Genomic DNA, 16,866 nt, shown 5'->3' on the forward strand with positions numbered 1-16,866 from the left:
GTATATAATCACCCACTTAACTGGTCCTCTTAGATCTGAAGTGATGTTTTTTCCTTTAAACATAGTCAGATTAGACATAGTCAGATTATAGCCGCTCTTTTTTTTCTGTGGTTTTTAGTGTAATCCCGTCCAGCAATCCTTTTAGTCAATATAGCACAAGCGATTAGACATAATAACCGAAACGCATAACAATATCCTGCAATAAAATTTAGATTTTGACCATCTCTCTAACTATAACACGTCTCACATATGTAGTATTTATTGCATGGCTATTGTTATGAATTGCATTAGGTTTTATCATTGTGTTAATGATGATCTTCACCCTCTGTAGATAGCCTACTCTAATTTTGTCAGAGAAATACAGCATTCTCACGTGTGATATCCTTTAATAAACAATGGGGAAAATAAACATTTAAGTAGTATTTTAACAAAATTGGAGCAGGGATGTAGCTTGGCCTCTGCCAAAGATTATTTGTCCCTTTTTAGATCCGCTGCTGTTTTCTCCCAAAGGATAAATGTTCTAATTTTAATGAATTAAAATATTGTGCTTACTCCATTCACATTTGAATACAGTACATACACACATTTGGCAAATTGGCCTTGTTTGGGTGGTGTGTGAAGTCCAGAGTTGACGGCTTAATGTTATTCCTTTCTGCCTGTTAGCTGTTCTTGACTGAGAGCTTTAGCTTTCTCTTTTACAACCTGGTCCTGTTACCAGAACTGACTCCTCAACCTGTAAACAATTCAGATTGAGAGAGGGGGGGAAAAGCATGGCCAAAAAGAAAGCGTGAGCAGCACAGAGAGGGGGGGGGGTTACAAAGTTGGAGGAGGAGCGTCTTGTAATCATCTAATGACTTCAACAAAAGGGAATGGGAACTAGCCTATTTAAGGTCAAAGTTTGAAATGAGACCTCTGCAGCTATTGTCTCGAGTTGCCATGAATTTTTGGTGATGGTGTGCTGTTTGTATTCTTCTTCGGAAGTGCTTGTGTGTGTGTGTGAGATAGCGATCTCTCCCTCTTATTGTGTGTTTGCTGCTGGAGGTGGGAGGGCTCAGCTGATGTCATTGAGTGCAGCAGGCTGAGCCTGAAAGAGGCCCTTTGTTGGCAGCCCGTAGCACGAGTAGTCCCTGTGCCTCAGAAACGCACTCACACAGGGGACAGGAGAGAGGAATGGCATCCTTCAGACTACCCAACTGCCCACTCTATTGACACATCTAAAGGTCTAGCAAGCTGTTGGACCAAACCTGCGCTTTTGGGTAGTTCTTGTTGAATCTTACAGAGGTGGAGCTAACCGAAAGCCCAAAAAGAAAAGAGGGAGAAAAAAAAACATGGAGACGCTCAGAAGAGAAAGTTGATTGACTTTGCCGAACAGCATACTCTACTTTTTCTGTTTCTGAAAGGAGTGAGGAGAAAGAGGATTAACAGCTGAAAGGACAGAGGAAAAGAAGACAAGTATATTTCAACACTTATTTTTGGCTTAGTGTTGTTTCTCCTTTTGTCAGTTTTTTTTTTTTCTTGGTTTGAATTTTTCTCCTACTGGACACATGTAGAGGGGAAACGGTCGAGGGAAGTCTGATTTCATCAAGCAACAACATTTTCAAGCGGGAAGGGAAAGAAAGCAAATGAAAATGTTGGAGATATGCCTGAAATTGGTGGGGTGTAAATCTAAGAAAGGCCTCTCGTCCTCCTCCAGCTGTTACTTGGAAGGTAAGAATACTTTGTGATTGGCTGTAGTATCGTCTTTTAGCGTGGCTCGTGATTTGCGGTTTACATTGGAGAAATGTTAACAAAAGAATGAAAGAAGCTATGTCACATAAAAAGGCAGGGGCTTAAGAAACTCAGGTAGAAGGAGAAAAGATGTATCACCGAAGTGTTACAGTGTAAAGGCTCTAATATGATCTCTTCACTGTGGAAACAGAAGAATGGGGAGGGGAAAAGCAGAGAGTAAGCACAGGGGAGGGTGAGGGAGGCCAGACACACTGGCTAGCTGAAGAGGAAAGAAGTGGAAAAAGAGACGGAGAAGAAAATAAAAGGAAATCCGACTCCCGGTCGTGTCCCACTTAACTCTTGTTTATGAGTAGAAGGGATTTAATCTCAGTCTGTGCTCTCTTTTCAGTTGTCCATGTTCTAGTACTACTTTTTCACGGCTTCTATAATGAATTCGGAAGATAATGTAGATCTACACATTTCCCATACTCTTTGTAGTATGCAGACTAGCAATTACTTGTTATCCATTACTTCTAATTACACAGTACTGGTCACAGTTAAAGTGGGTAATTGACTTGCTTGTGATGTGTGAAGGGGACACAAGGGGGGTTTAAAGAACTCTAGGGCACATCAAGTCCCCACATAATCAACATAATAATTTGAATGGCAATGGAATAATCAGTGAAGTCTTTATGTGTGCCAAAGATTGTGCAACAAAATGATTTAATAGAGTTAATAGTCCTGGTACGCTCCCCACTGAAGTGGATGACCGTGATAAAGAGTCTGTAATTTTTGGACCATATGGTATTAGGCACTGCAGATCTCATGCTGAGATGTTCCACCCCAAATTAAACTTTCTGGCCTACTTCATTGGAGCTGGAGGCTTCATTTGTATTTTTCTCCAAGTAGTAAGCAATTTTACATCATTAGAATCCAGATATTCTATGAACTTAATGACAAGAAAATGCAATTTGAATATTTTATGGTGATAATGATGTCCCTTTAGCGTGTTAAGTTATTATGACCTTCTCACCTCCATTGGGCCCTGGTCTAAACATCATTACATAATATCTCCCACAGTGAGAAGGACTAGGGATGCACCAATCCGATACTGATATCGAGCCAATACTGATCCATAAAGTTAGATTGGGGATTGGTAACAATGTGGCTGATCTTTTCAGTTTAATTCTATATTCCTATTCTCTCTACCCACAAGCATCCAAAGAAAAACGGCAGCAACAACACACAGACAACACAGCGTAGCTTACCGGCGTTGGGTAGCATGCAGCTTAAGACACAGGTTAACATTAGCTTACCGTTAGCATGCAGCTGCACTTTTTTTTAGACACCATAGCAGCTGCCGGAGTCTGAGATGACGAAGAAGCAACAGAACTACTTCCCTGAAGTCATCGATGTGGCAACATTTTACCTGACCTGTGTAATGTAAAAAAAACAGTATAGGGCTGGATCTGAATATTCGTTCGATGAGTAGGTATTCAATTTCAAATTTAGGGATTTGATATTAGTTTTGAAACTGCCAAGGATTTTGGTTATTAACAGGAGACTGTGTCCTTCAATAACAAAGCAGTCTCTTCATTTCTCGCTTCGTTGGCTTTTATTTTCTGTCTTTCTCCAAACTTGCCTTCAAGTATGGTTAAGAATCTTGGCTTCCCCACCGCTAATTCGGTACATTCGGTACATTTGCTATTCGGTACAGCCCTAGAACGGTAAAGCGTGCGGGCTCCGACGTGACTTTGTGTTCAGGTGCCTCTCGTTAACTTGTGGTGCTTTTAGGTACCCCCAGAAAACTTGCGTTGCATTTAGCGTTCCTAGTAATGATGTTTGTTTTACATAAAAGAATTCTCCCAGTCAGTTTATCAATTAAACATTGGAATCAAATTGGTACTCGTATTGGCCAGGTAACGTGACTGAAAAAGTCAGGTTGGTGCATCCCATACAAAGGGCTAGGGCTGAATTCATGGAAGTGGACCAAATATAGATTAATGGTTTTGGACCCCTACTGCTGTTGGTTTCTATTGTGCCAGCTAGTTTGTTGCATTTTGCGTTTAATCCAAGGTTTAAATCAGTGCATTTCAGATGACTAGAATCCAGACTAGCAGGGCTCTCTTGGTCACAAGGACAAAATGGAACCAGACATAAGTTGGATGTTTCTTTTTAAAGAAGTTTGGGTTTTCAAGAAATTTCACTCCTGCGTCAATTTTTTGAGTTTGGGTGCATTCCTATTGCTCATAGCAGTCATAGCTATGAATTTATTACAAGTTCCATGCATATTTAATCATTCTGAGTGTCTTATCAGTAATGGAGGCGGGACAAGCTGCAATTCCTCCCGCTACATGACTCTGGAGAACTGCAGTCTGATGATGAGACCTAATTCTGTTTCTTTCTCACTCACGCATCCGTAGTATCTGTCTTCTATTTTTTATTTTTTTTGCACGTCATGGTCCATGTGTCAGTGTGCTGTCTCCCTCTCTCAAACAGCTGTGGTATTTGTGGACATGTGTGGCATGTGCTGCTAAAATGCGCTGCCCACACACTTTATGACCAGGCCAAACTCTGGACAAATGGTATGTCATGCTGGCTCTTAGGTCTGCATCTTGTTGGTGGAGCTCTTTTTCTGTCTTGCTTGATCTCTTGCCTCAGCTAAATTTCACAAAACACGGTTTTGGTCTCTTTTATCTGCCTGTACAATGTAACCCAACACAGTATCAATTCAAATATGAATACTGTGGCAGAGCAGTGTTTGTACTTGATTGTTTTATGCTTTAAAGCATATCTAATGTATATCAATGATACTGTGACATTGTAACACTATAAGGACTTAAAGGGATTGTTTGGATTTTGGGACCATGTTGTGTTAAAAGACTTGTCAACCTTTTTTCAGATCCCAGTAAACTGAGAAATAGTTGGCTAGTCATTTACATCATTCATCACTGCATGGTAACTAAAAAACAAACGCTAAAACAGACATATTTCCATTACTGGAATACTTAACCTGTGAAATGACTATATACATTCTAAAGCTTAAATCTACTACTTTTTGAAAAGTGTCAAATAATGCTGTAGGAAAGGGACTGCTTTCCTGAAGAGCCCTTTTTGTTTTTTGCACCACTTTGGGACCACTGTCTTTATTTATGTCTTTATTTTGTATGAGGCACATAGATACTAGCATATTTTTTTTAGAACTGTAATCCCAGATACAAAATGGCAGGATTGCTACCTAAAAGTAGCACCACATTTGGCTTTGATTATGTCAGGGTGCTCAGGCTGGCGAGTCTAACTTGGCAGAAAGGGCTAAGTCTTTCATTGCCCTCCTGACATACTGATGCCTGCAACTTGTCAATGCCATGTGACTGGCTTTGGGCCACATATGTTCTGATTACTTCTTTCGGGTTATACGGCGCTCCTCCAGCTGGTTTGGACCCAATTGTACAAACACACCTGGGGTAGTACAACATCTCCCAGAAGCCCAATCAAATTTGACATTAATTCCTTGTCACCCACCCTGTCACAAAAAAAAACAATGATTGGCAAATAATGCTTTAAACCCCAATCTTCATTTTAAGTTTTTGTTTTTAAACTTGATTAGACCAAGATAACATTGCTGTAATTCTTGAGTCAACTGCTCCCAACTTCAATTTAATAAGCGAAGCTAGAGTGCATAAGGAGGTGGAGTTGCCATATGCTTGCATTTCTTTTTGATGCCTTTGTTGAACTGCTGTCTATCATCTGCTTTTAATTTGTATTTATATTTTGTGATTAAAGGAAATGCTTTGGACTTAATCATCCAGGTGCATCGAGACCAGGAGAGTGGATCACATCAGTCCAGTTCTAAGATCTTCACTGGCTTCCTGTTCGTCAAAACAATTGATTTTAAAATACTTTGATTTTGAATTGATTTTTAAAGCAGGGTCAAAATACATGTCTGATCTGTTGCTCCGCTATGAACTGTCCAGACCCCTCACATCGTCTGAGACGGGTCTTCTCTCTGTCCCCAGAGTCAAAACTAAACACAGACAAGCGGTGTTTAATTTTTATGAACCACATATCTGGAACAAACTCCCAGAAAACTTAAGATCTGCTTCAAATCCCAGTTCTTTTACATCAGGGTTTAAACCTTTTGCCACAGCATTTTACTACACGAGGGACTATTTATTTATTTCTTGCACTGCACTGTGGCTATAAAGGATCAAATGTCATCTATTATCCTTATCTTGTGATAACTAAAACGCAGTACACAGGTTCTGGTTGTTTGGACAGTTTGTTACCCCTTGATCTCCTTCAGACCAGCCGGACCTTAGCACTCCTAAAGGCATAATGTCTGTAAAAGATACATCAGATCTCACTCCTTCTTTTTGCAGAAACACTGTAGACGTTTTTTCACATAACAAACACTTATGCAATAAAATGTGGCGAGCACGTGGTAATATACTACATTATGTAACTGGAGGACTTGGTTTTGCTCCAGTGCTTTCCATTATATGATGGAAAGTTTGTATCTAAAAAAAATATTACATTTTCAGTAAAACAGCCTTGACAATGTGTCTTAGACACAATCTGGTGAATCCACTAGCTTTTCAAAGGGTTTTATGTGCCTAAAGGGTAGAAGGAAGTTTTCAATTGTCAGAAATGAAACAAGGCATAACTGTTACATCTTGTTTGTGTGTATGCAAGTGGGAAATGCTTAAAGTTATCCACAATTTTCCTGCCTGTGGTTCTAGTGGTATATGATATGATGCACTAATATAAAACTGTCATTGACAGCTGGTTTTATGTTTTAACAGACTGTGACCACCATTTTAGACATGTTGGCAAAGGTCTACCTCTGGCTACTGAGCTATCCTAAGCGGTTTCAAATGTAAATCTTTGTCAATTCACTGAGCTGTGAGATTCAACATAACAGGGGCAGACATTTTAACACTGGGGCTCCAATTGTCCATTGTTATTATGGAATAAGGTTTATGATAGCAGGCCATAGATGTCCAGTGGAACACATTATCAGTTGGAGATGTGAGTAAACTCATCTCTTACTGGAGTCGTCGCTGTTGTCAAAGACTTTCTAGAATTCTTTGTAATTTGTAGGCTACATGAATAATCTAGTTTAGGCAATACAAACGGCTACAAAACAACACCTAAAATGAACACAGCTATTCACGTTTTTTTTAACATTGAATGGACCTGATAATAAGTTTATTGTTGACTCCTTTTGAGCCATAGGCGTGCAGTGGTATGTCTCCTGGAGCTAAACTTGCCCCCATTGTTCTGTTATGAAAGATGTGTCAGCCTTTGAGAATAGTTTACTTCCTAGGTCCAATCTTTGTGTTAGAGTTTTACAAAGTATTTTATTTTGATATTTATATTCGGATGTGTGAAAATGGATGTCCCAGTTTTAACTGAAAATATGTTTTAAATTCATTTGTCATTTTTTTGCACAATGGAAATAATAGCTTTTGGGTTATGTTTAGCTTTCTTTATTGTTGTGGATCATTTTACAATTGAAGAAGGGCGTACTTTCTAAATTACTTAAAGTCAATATTTGTTGTCCGGTATTAACAAAGTCCCAGACAGAAAATGTGTAACTTTGCTTGGCCAGTGATAATTTAGTTTGTCTCATATCAGTGTCTAGCCACTATTTTTAATTATCTTCAAAAAGAGAAGCTAAAGTTCAGTTTCAGTGTGTTTAATCACTTTTTTCCGGTCCGGTTGGTTTTCTATTGGCACTAAAATAATTCCAAATCTTCCGTAGTGTGTAATTCTCACTGGAAGGTGAAAACTTAGTACAGCTGTAGCCTGGTGTCTCTCTTGGAAGGATGTGGGTGTTTGTGATCTGGGGGATGAAATGTAAGATGCCTCTAAAACATGTGTGGCAACAGCTGAGCAAGCCACACAATAAAGCTCTCGTCTCTCATCCCTCTTCTGTTCTCTCTCTTTGCCTCACTGTTTTCTTTTTTTCTTCTCATTCTTTCCATTTTCCACATTTTGCTATTTAGCTTTCTGTGTTATTGCTCTAAAATTGCAATAACTCAAGCTCTGCGTGTAATTAACCTAACTATAAGTTAAAGCACTTTGAACTCGGGCTCATTACCTGTGAGTGCAAGCACATCCATTTTACAGCAAAAACTCATGCTGAGACACATTCTCACGGTGCGGTTTGTGGTAGCTGTAGGTATTCACGACAATGAAAACTGAGCAGGGTTGATCCAGGAAATGAAAAGTTATCAAGACAGCGGGGACACAGTGGGTCACACATGATCAGGTTTATGACTCTAATCCCACTTTGCGATCACAGCTGATGACCGGCTTGTTGGAACAAGGCCCAGTTGAAGGGGATGAAGAAGGCACATGGAAAGGCACAGTTGACTTTGTTGCTGAATCATACTACATGTGTGAAGTCGTATGGGTGAAAACTGCCTCACAATGTTGCTGCATACCAAACAGCTCTCCCTCAGTCTCCCATCGGCAATGCATTTTGATGTTTTTACCTCACATTTTAGTAACCTACTTTTGTTTTAATTTTGTTTTTCAGAAGCTCTCCAGAGACCGGACTTTGAGAGTCAGGGTCTGACAGAAGCGGCTCGCTGGAACTCCAAAGAAAACCTTTTGGCTGGACCCAGTGAGAATGACCCCAACCTGTTTGTTGCACTCTATGATTTTGTAGCCAGTGGCGACAACACACTCAGCATAACTAAAGGTAAGTAAAAGAGAAAAACAAGGATATTCTTGTGTTCAACTAGGAATGATTCACATCATTTTGTTACTGTGTGTTACTGGTATGGTTGAATCAATTTGACAGTAATCACAAATGTGTTTTATATATTTTTGACTAACCTTTCACTGCTGTAGTAACCCACAAAGTCACTAGAAAAAGTCTCAAAAAGTTATGCATCTTGTGGATCTGCTAATTTACTGCCCGTCTCATTCCTTTTCTGTCTTACTCCCTGTCTGACTCTCACTTCCTGTTGATGGTCTCACTCCTGTTTTTTGTTCTTCTTCTGAACCGACTGCAAAACAATACCACAGATGGATCACACAGACAAACAAAGGAAGGAAGGAAGGAAGGAGAGAACATATGCACCAGAACAAACAAGAAAATATCACCATGTAAAAAAAATGCTTTCAAGTTGATTTTAATATGAGCCGCTGCACAAAAAAGGTTCATTTTTACTTTTTATATTGGTCAACACAATCTGGCCATCTGTAGGATTAAAATGTGTCATTTAAAGTTAGTTTTTGTTCTATCCATTTTAAACCAATGTAAATAAGTGCATTTATTCAGTCAAGGTCACAAAATGACTGATTGAAAAGAAAAGCCCTGCCAGAGATTCTGATCTGAGGAAACATGACTTTAGATACATGCTGAGTTAAGTTCAAGTTCAGTGTCCTCCCTTGATAGCCATTTCTTAATGCAAAGAATATGGAAGTTTCACAACAATCCCACTCCTGGAAATACTCTTTCTGCGATCACAAGACAGCACTGTACCCATTAAAGATACTATTTGTGTATGGGTATACTGCCGAAGAAGTACTTCCTGGATAATTCAAACAATTTTAATCTCACACGTTGACTAGGAGAGAAGCTGCGTGTGCTTGGTTACAACCACAACGGCGAGTGGTGCGAGGCACAGACCAAGAATGGCCAGGGTTGGGTGCCTTCCAACTACATCACCCCTGTCAACAGCCTGGAGAAGCACAGCTGGTACCATGGCCCTGTGTCCCGCAACGCTGCAGAGTACCTGCTCAGCTCTGGCATCAACGGAAGCTTTCTGGTCCGTGAGAGTGAGAGCAGCCCCGGCCAGAGGTCCATTTCTCTGCGGTACGAAGGGAGAGTCTACCATTACAGGATTAACACTGCGTCTGATGGCAAGGTAGGCATCGGCTAACACACATACATTAAATACACACACACACACACACAAAAAAAGAAAAGGTATGAGATTTTGCATAATATATTACTTGAATTCATAAATGGAAAAGAACTCCGGTCAGTAAAAAAAAATTCAAGGTCTCTGGAGCACATGGATAGTAAGAGCTTTAAAGGAAGTGCAGGGTACCACATCTTGATGGTCACAGATGATAATTGTAGGCTTAATCTCCTCTGTGGGATTTCCCCAAATTGCTATGTCAATCGAGAAGCCGCTGCCATTTTGGCTGTCACCCTCCTGTCTGTGATGCAGCGAGGTGAGCTAGATTGAGGAACGCTAGCTATGAGAAGAATCCCTCTAACCACCACTGTGCCGCTCATAACGGCCAGCAGACACAAGGCCAGCCAGTGACGCCCATGCTAAGACATGCATTAGCGCAGACCGATGCAGCCAAGTATGTGTGCGCGCACACACACACACACACACTTCCCCGTCTCATATTGTTTTCCATCCTCCCACTGAGCTACAACTCAAGAGTCTGGTATGATAGAGTCCTCCAATAATTTGAGATTACCTCAGCCCTCCCCCGAGCTGCAGCTTTGTTTCACAGTGACTCTGGTTAGTAATGCTCTGAATAACTACTTTTTTTTAATGTTGTATTTCCCCTCTTAATTTAGTAAATGGTCAAAGTTTAAGCCATGAGAGCGGCCAACTGGAACATTAAATCCTCTTTAGATTTCAAAGGTCTTTTCACTGCAACAAGTAAAGAAATGCACAGTGTAGATCGTAGAGTCATTTTTAGGGTTATGTAAGACTTGGACAATGGAAAAGACTGTGTCCACTGAGCCCTGACCAATATCCTTCCCTCTACCAATTTCCTGACTTGTACCTTGTGAGTTTTCAATGGGTTAAGACCGTTCTTTATGGAGATAATGTTTTTATGTGTTCAAGACTTAGTAGACGATTTCATGCTGTATTATATATCTGGTCTTATACATTTCCCTAATATCACTTACCAAAATGATGTGTTAGCACTACCAATTTGTGTTATGTATTACACAAATGGTCCTCATCTAATGAAAACCATTTGGCATCATCTATTTATTAATATCTTAACAGCTGTGTTGCAATGTCTTGATAGTCCTTTGATCTGTCTAAGTATTTAACATTTTGACGCAATTGAAAATAATTGACCTTGTAATAATCAAAAAACCCAAACAATTGCAGATATTTGGTTTAGGAATTAGTGTTATCACAGTTGCTGAAAGAATTCGGTTGTTATCAAGCTGAACTGACCTCTCATGTGCATCTACTCAAATGTAGAATCTCTTTCTCCTCCAGCTGTATGTGTCATCGGAAAGCCGTTTCAACACGCTGGCGGAGCTGGTGCACCACCATTCCACGGTGGCCGACGGCCTCATCACCACGCTACACTACCCGGCGCCGAAGCGCAACAAGCCCACCATCTACGGAGTGTCTCCCAACTATGATAAGTGGGAGATGGAGCGCACTGACATTACCATGAAGCACAAGCTGGGAGGGGGCCAGTACGGGGAAGTGTACGAGGGTGTTTGGAAGAAGTACAACCTCACCGTGGCTGTCAAGACACTAAAGGTAAATAGATGTTGACAGAGTGTTGTCTGTGCAAGATAAGATTGGACTTAAAAACTCACACATTTGATATTATGAGGACAGGGACCATATCAATATTTATCTTGTCAAGTTTGTAACATTTTAACACCTATTACATTAACACGGCTTGAGTTATGAATCTGGCTGAATAATGCTACCATCTGGTGTTGTATGGATGCAACTGTAACCAGCCCATGCCTGTGCTCACTTTTTTCCAATAACTGTGTCCAGGAGGATACGATGGAGGTGGAGGAGTTTCTCAAGGAGGCCGCGGTTATGAAAGAGATCAAACACCCCAACCTGGTGCAACTGTTAGGTATGTTAACTTGGTGCATCTTTTAACCGCTGTATTTACGTAGAGGATATATTTTTGCTCAGATGAACTACTGACCAGGGTCTTTTGCAGATGTACTCAATCATGTTTGCAGGATAAATAGTTTGTATTCCAGTGCAGCGGTATATCTTCAGATTTCTGCATTGCAAGCTAATGAAAGTAAAATACTAACGTTAAGACAATATTTATTAGTTTTTGTTTTGCTAACTCCTTTCCTTGGTAGGTGTGTGCACACGCGAGCCGCCGTTCTACATTATCACAGAGTTCATGACCCATGGCAACCTGCTCGACTACCTGAGGGAGTGCAACAGAGAGGAGGTCAATGCCGTGGTGCTGCTCCACATGGCCACACAAATCTCCTCTGCCATGGAGTACCTGGAGAAAAAAAACTTTATACACAGGTCGGTTTTTCAAGTCTAAATTTAATCTTAGAGATCGAATTGATTGTAAGTGAATTGATTTAATGCTTCAAAGGTTTATCCGGCAGCCGGATTAAATATCTTCAGTAGTGTTGACTCAGTCAGAGCTGCATAAATACTAAAGAAAACTACATCTTTGAATTTTCTTCTTTTCCCCATTGCTGAGAGATGTATCACAGACAAGTTTGTGTTACATAGCACGTTTGTTCTGGCACGTTAAACTAGGTCCTTTTTAGAAGCAAGCAATGATTTATGTCTTTCGTATTTGCAAAACCGCATTCTAATTTTTTAACCTGACAAGACTCAGCTTGTTACAGCTTGTAACAGCAGTTTGTAACAGCAGTTAATGTTTTTACAAGACATACTATTTTTGTTTTACTCTTTGTTTTTGTCTTGTGTTCAAATCAGCTTGGGTATTTTTTGGACTAGTTTGTTTGTTTCTATTTTTAGGAAGTCAGGATTCCACCACAACCTCCTGTTCATCATTTCACCTCTTTGTCTCCTGCAGGGACTTAGCTGCCCGCAACTGTCTGGTCGGGGAGAACCACCTGGTAAAGGTTGCAGACTTTGGCCTGAGCAGGCTAATGACTGGCGACACTTACACAGCTCATGCTGGGGCCAAGTTCCCCATCAAGTGGACTGCTCCAGAGAGTCTGGCCTACAACAAATTCTCTATAAAGTCTGATGTCTGGGGTAAGTTTGATCTCATCGCTGAATGCTAAAATGGATCCCTGATGTTTTTGCTTGAATAGCTCATTTCTCTCAGGTTCCTATGAAACAAGGGGAAGCGATTTTACACGTTTCACATATTCCCACCAATGACTTTACATTCCACTTATTTAGGTCGTGACACGTTTCTGTTGTTGATTGTTGTATGAATAGCACAACTAGCTGTCTTGTGCCTACATCTCCAGCATTCGGTGTGCTGCTGTGGGAGATCGCCACCTACGGCATGTCTCCCTACCCCGGCATTGACCTGTCCCAAGTGTACGAGCTGCTGGAGAAAGACTACCGTATGGACCGACCAGAGGGCTGCCCCGAAAAGGTCTACGAGCTCATGAGGGACTGTGAGTAGCAAAACTCATCCATCCAGCATATGGTTCTTCTATTGGAACGACCTTTAATTCTTATTTCTAATTTTGTCTTCCTGTCAGGTTGGAGGTGGAACCCTTTAGAACGTCCGTCTTTTGCTGAAACCCACCAAGCCTTTGAGACCATGTTCCAGGAGTCCAGCATCTCTGATGGTCGGTGTTCCTTTAAAAAAAAAAAAAAAAATTCCTAAGCACCTTTTACTTTTATTTTCTAATATCCACAGTTACCCTCTTAATATGGTTTTGGCTCTTCTGGCATAGTTATTAAGATGTGGTAAGATGGTTCATTCTTGACCATATCTTTACTGTTAGAGGTGGAAAAGGAGCTGGGCAAGAAAGGGAAGAAGGCGACATTAGGCCCCGTCCAGCAGGCACCCGAGCTGCCCACCAAAACCAGAACTCTCCGCAAAAACCTAGACAACCGGGATGGAGATAGTCCGGGTGAGAAAAAGTTACATCTAGTGCCCTTGTTGCTACAACTTGTTGTAAAATAATACAATTTTTTTGAGACTGTCAAAAGTATTTTGTAATGGTAGTACAATAATTCGTGAAAGTATTCTTCCTTATCAATGATAATTTCCTGGTTCTTTTGGACTCTACCTTAGACCCAGCGGAGCTAGAGGTAGCTGTGTCGTCCCCCATGCTCCCCAGGAAGGAGCGCCTCCTCCTGGACAGTAACTTGAATGAGGATGACCGATTGATTCCCAAAGACAAGAACCGTGGCAGTGGGTTTCTCAGTCTCATAAAGAAAAAGAAAAAGAATGCACCAGCTCCGCCCAAACGCAGCTCCTCTTTCAAAGATATGGACTTCCAACCTGACAGGAGGGGCGTGACTCCAGATCTTCGAGACAGCGACAGCTTCAACAACGGTGCATTATTTGCCATTAATGACATCACACATGGCCTTGACTCTGCAAAGTTCTTGGGAAACAATAATGGGGCAGGAGGCATCACCAACGGGGCTCCTACCTACCCAGGACCTTTATTTCCTAGGAAGAAGGGAGCTCCTGCAGTTCCTGGCCCTGGAGGAAAAGCAGCTACAACACCTCCCAGTGAGGAGGAATCCATGTCTAACTCAAAGCGTTTTCTCCGGTCCTCTAGCATGCACACCGGATCAGATGGCACTGAATGGAAGTCTGTCACACTACCGCGAGACCTCGGCCAGCGCCACTTTGACTCAGGCACCTTTGGTGGCAAGCCGGCTCTCCCACGCAAGCGAACCAGTGAGCAAAAAGGTGAAAACAACCGGCGAATGGGCACCCTGACTCCCCCACCACGTCTGAACACTTCATCGGATGGCTCCTCTCCCTTCTTAGGCAAAGAGACTGATGCCAGTCCTGGTTCCAGCCCTCAGGCATTAACACCTAAGGTGGTCAGGAGACCAGGGTTGCCGGGATTGGAAAACTCCAAAACCAGCGCTCTCCACGCTGAGCTTCTCAAGCCCAATGTGTTCCCTGCTTTAGGGGCAGCTGGAGACGAGTGTAGGGCCCGCAGACACAAGCACAGTGTGGACTCTTCCTCCGTCAGGGAAAGAGGAAAGTTACAGAAACCCAAGCCAGCCCCACCTCCACCACCCGCCAATGCCAAGACAGGCAAGATCTCCCGCAGCCCAACTCAAGAACTCCCCGCCACCTCAGACATTAAAGCTAAGGGCCTCCCCTCTCTCTCAGAGCCTCACCATACAACCACTGCCAGTGACCAAGCCCGCTCCCCTCTCAATGAGGGCTCCAAGAAGCTGCCCCTGGGCTCCACCTCCAAACCTCAACCGTTAAAGACCTCCACCTCAGCGAGCGCCTCCCTCTCCAGCCAGAGCCTAGGGGGCTTCTCTTCCTCTCTCACCTCCCCCGGCGATCTGTGCTCACCCACTGCCTTCATCCCCCTAGTGAACACCCGGCGCTCCCTCCGCAAGACGGCACCCCGCCAGGCTGCCGAGCGTACCCCCAACTCCGCTGTGACGCGCGAGATGGTGCTGGAAGGCACCGAGCTGCTCCGCGCAGCCATTTGTCGCAACTCGGAGCAGACGGGTAGCCACAGCGCTGTGCTCGAAGCTGGCAAGAACCTGTCGAAGTACTGCGTGAGCTACGTCGACTCCATACAGCAGATGAGGAACAAGTTTGCCTTCCGCGAGGCCATCAACAAACTTGAGAACAGTCTGCGTGAGCTGCAAATCTGCCCCACTGCCACAGGGGGCGCCAACACACAGCAGGACTTCAGCAAGCTGCTGTCGTCTGTCAAAGAGATTGGTGACATTGTTCAGAGGTAGCGCAGTGAAATCCTAAACTACCGAGATGTAAAACCGATATGAACTGTATCTTACCAAACCCTTTAATCTGAGCATGCACACGTGCTGCGGCCCTTGCCAAGCATGTGTTGGCGATCTGAGGGTAAAGCCTGCGGCTGAACAGCAACAGAGTATAGGTCTCACACTACAGTACATTCTGAAACACTTAAGCCAGTGGTTATTGTAGATGGAATCAAAGGAATCTCTGTAGATGTTGTCCGACAGAGTTTGCAATGTTGAAAAGCTCTAACCATGACTAAAGAGAGGAAAGGGGCCAATTCTTTATCAACATGACTTTTCACCAATCATTTCTGAAATGATCATGTCTTATCTATTCTGGTTGTTTTACCCTTTATCGATGACACTAGTACAAAAGAGACCTGTGATACTCGTTTTCATCACTGTTAGGGTTTGACTTTTCATCTGTGAGCAAAAACACTTCTCATCTTGTTCTAGGATGCCTTCTAACACTTAAATGACTGATCTCATTGTCCCATCTTCACCTGTAAGGATTAGGGAGCTTCTGGAGTCAATGCATTGCAACATTTCATCAGTGATTAGTTGTGTGTTAAGTGATGAAAACACGTCAGTGTTCGGTCTGTGTGAATGCTTTATGCAGTATTTGCGACCATGTGCCATAAAATAATAATGGGAGCAAGCAAATGAGGCAGAATAAGCTTCTGGCATTCACCGTTTTTTGCTTCACTGCACATGTTGGTAACAAATAGTGCCTTAAACAGTTTTGGCAGCGCTGTACACTTTACAAGTGCAAAATGTGGGCAAGTGGTTAAGAATAGCTGTGTGAATTAGTTTTTTGATTTGTTTGTGATTGCAATACCAAAAACTTTATCTCCAGTCTATACTGGAGTGGGACCAGGGTGCAAGATCTGCTACTTGGTAGATCTGACTGTTATGTTCTTAGACTGGACCTTATTTTTATAAAATTGATTCAACTTTCTTTTCATGCCAGTCACAAAAGCCATGAGTAGCAGCATACTGTTTGATCTGTAAACCGTGTTTCTCAGACCACTGAAGGGACTGGGCCTAGGAGTTGATGGGTTTGTGTCACATGGTCTAAATGCTGTTTCAAAGGCCTTTCCACCCCAGCAGAAAAAGAAAGCTATCCTGGGGGAAACACTGGACTGAAATGTTAATGGATCTTTCATTTGCCGTCTTACAAAAACAAGTGAGACGTTGAATTTTATAGACTGAAAAAAAACATGATATTCCACTGTAACATCATATGTTCCTTTATGCTTGTCAGAACAACTTGGACATTTTCAGTATTTGTGCTGTGGTCACCCAATGTGCCCTGTCTTACTGCGATGCCTGACACGTCAACTGCAAGCTGCCTAGACTTCATCACGGTACAGTCAGTGTTGGCTTTTTAAATAAAAATTGTTCTGCTCCTTTACCAACCATACCACTACTCAGTCAAAGCTTCCTCACAAATTTTGTAAATATATTTTTCCTTTTACCTATGTTTCTCTTTAGCCTTCGTGCAATTTATTTTTGTTGCAAT

General features: G+C 42.1%; 1 protein-coding gene across 4 annotated transcripts in view; it reads left to right on the top strand.

Moving 5' to 3' along the window:
- abl1 (c-abl oncogene 1, non-receptor tyrosine kinase) overlaps nucleotides 1-16,556 on the top strand; it is a 30,564-nt gene extending 14,008 nt beyond the window's left edge. The window contains exons 1-11 of one of the 4 annotated variants that reach the window (XM_034896983.1): nucleotides 969-1,707; nucleotides 8,252-8,416; nucleotides 9,295-9,590; nucleotides 10,911-11,201; nucleotides 11,451-11,535; nucleotides 11,777-11,954; nucleotides 12,481-12,665; nucleotides 12,887-13,039; nucleotides 13,127-13,216; nucleotides 13,376-13,504; nucleotides 13,669-16,556. In XM_034896983.1, the coding sequence (XP_034752874.1) occupies nucleotides 1,623-1,707; nucleotides 8,252-8,416; nucleotides 9,295-9,590; nucleotides 10,911-11,201; nucleotides 11,451-11,535; nucleotides 11,777-11,954; nucleotides 12,481-12,665; nucleotides 12,887-13,039; nucleotides 13,127-13,216; nucleotides 13,376-13,504; nucleotides 13,669-15,326 (3,315 nt within the window). In that variant the 5' untranslated portion in view covers nucleotides 969-1,622 and the 3' untranslated portion in view covers nucleotides 15,327-16,556. Of the gene's footprint in view, nucleotides 1-968; nucleotides 1,708-8,251; nucleotides 8,417-9,294; nucleotides 9,591-10,910; nucleotides 11,202-11,450; nucleotides 11,536-11,776; nucleotides 11,955-12,480; nucleotides 12,666-12,886; nucleotides 13,040-13,126; nucleotides 13,217-13,375; nucleotides 13,505-13,668 lie in introns of those variants that run through there. The other 3 variants (XM_034896984.1, XM_034896981.1, XM_034896982.1) reach the window with 3 other exon arrangements.
- The last annotated feature ends 310 nt before the right edge of the window (nucleotides 16,557-16,866 follow it).

This window comes from Etheostoma cragini, chromosome 16 (genome assembly GCF_013103735.1).
Source record: "Etheostoma cragini isolate CJK2018 chromosome 16, CSU_Ecrag_1.0, whole genome shotgun sequence".
Lineage (NCBI taxonomy): Eukaryota > Metazoa > Chordata > Actinopteri > Perciformes > Percidae > Etheostoma > Etheostoma cragini.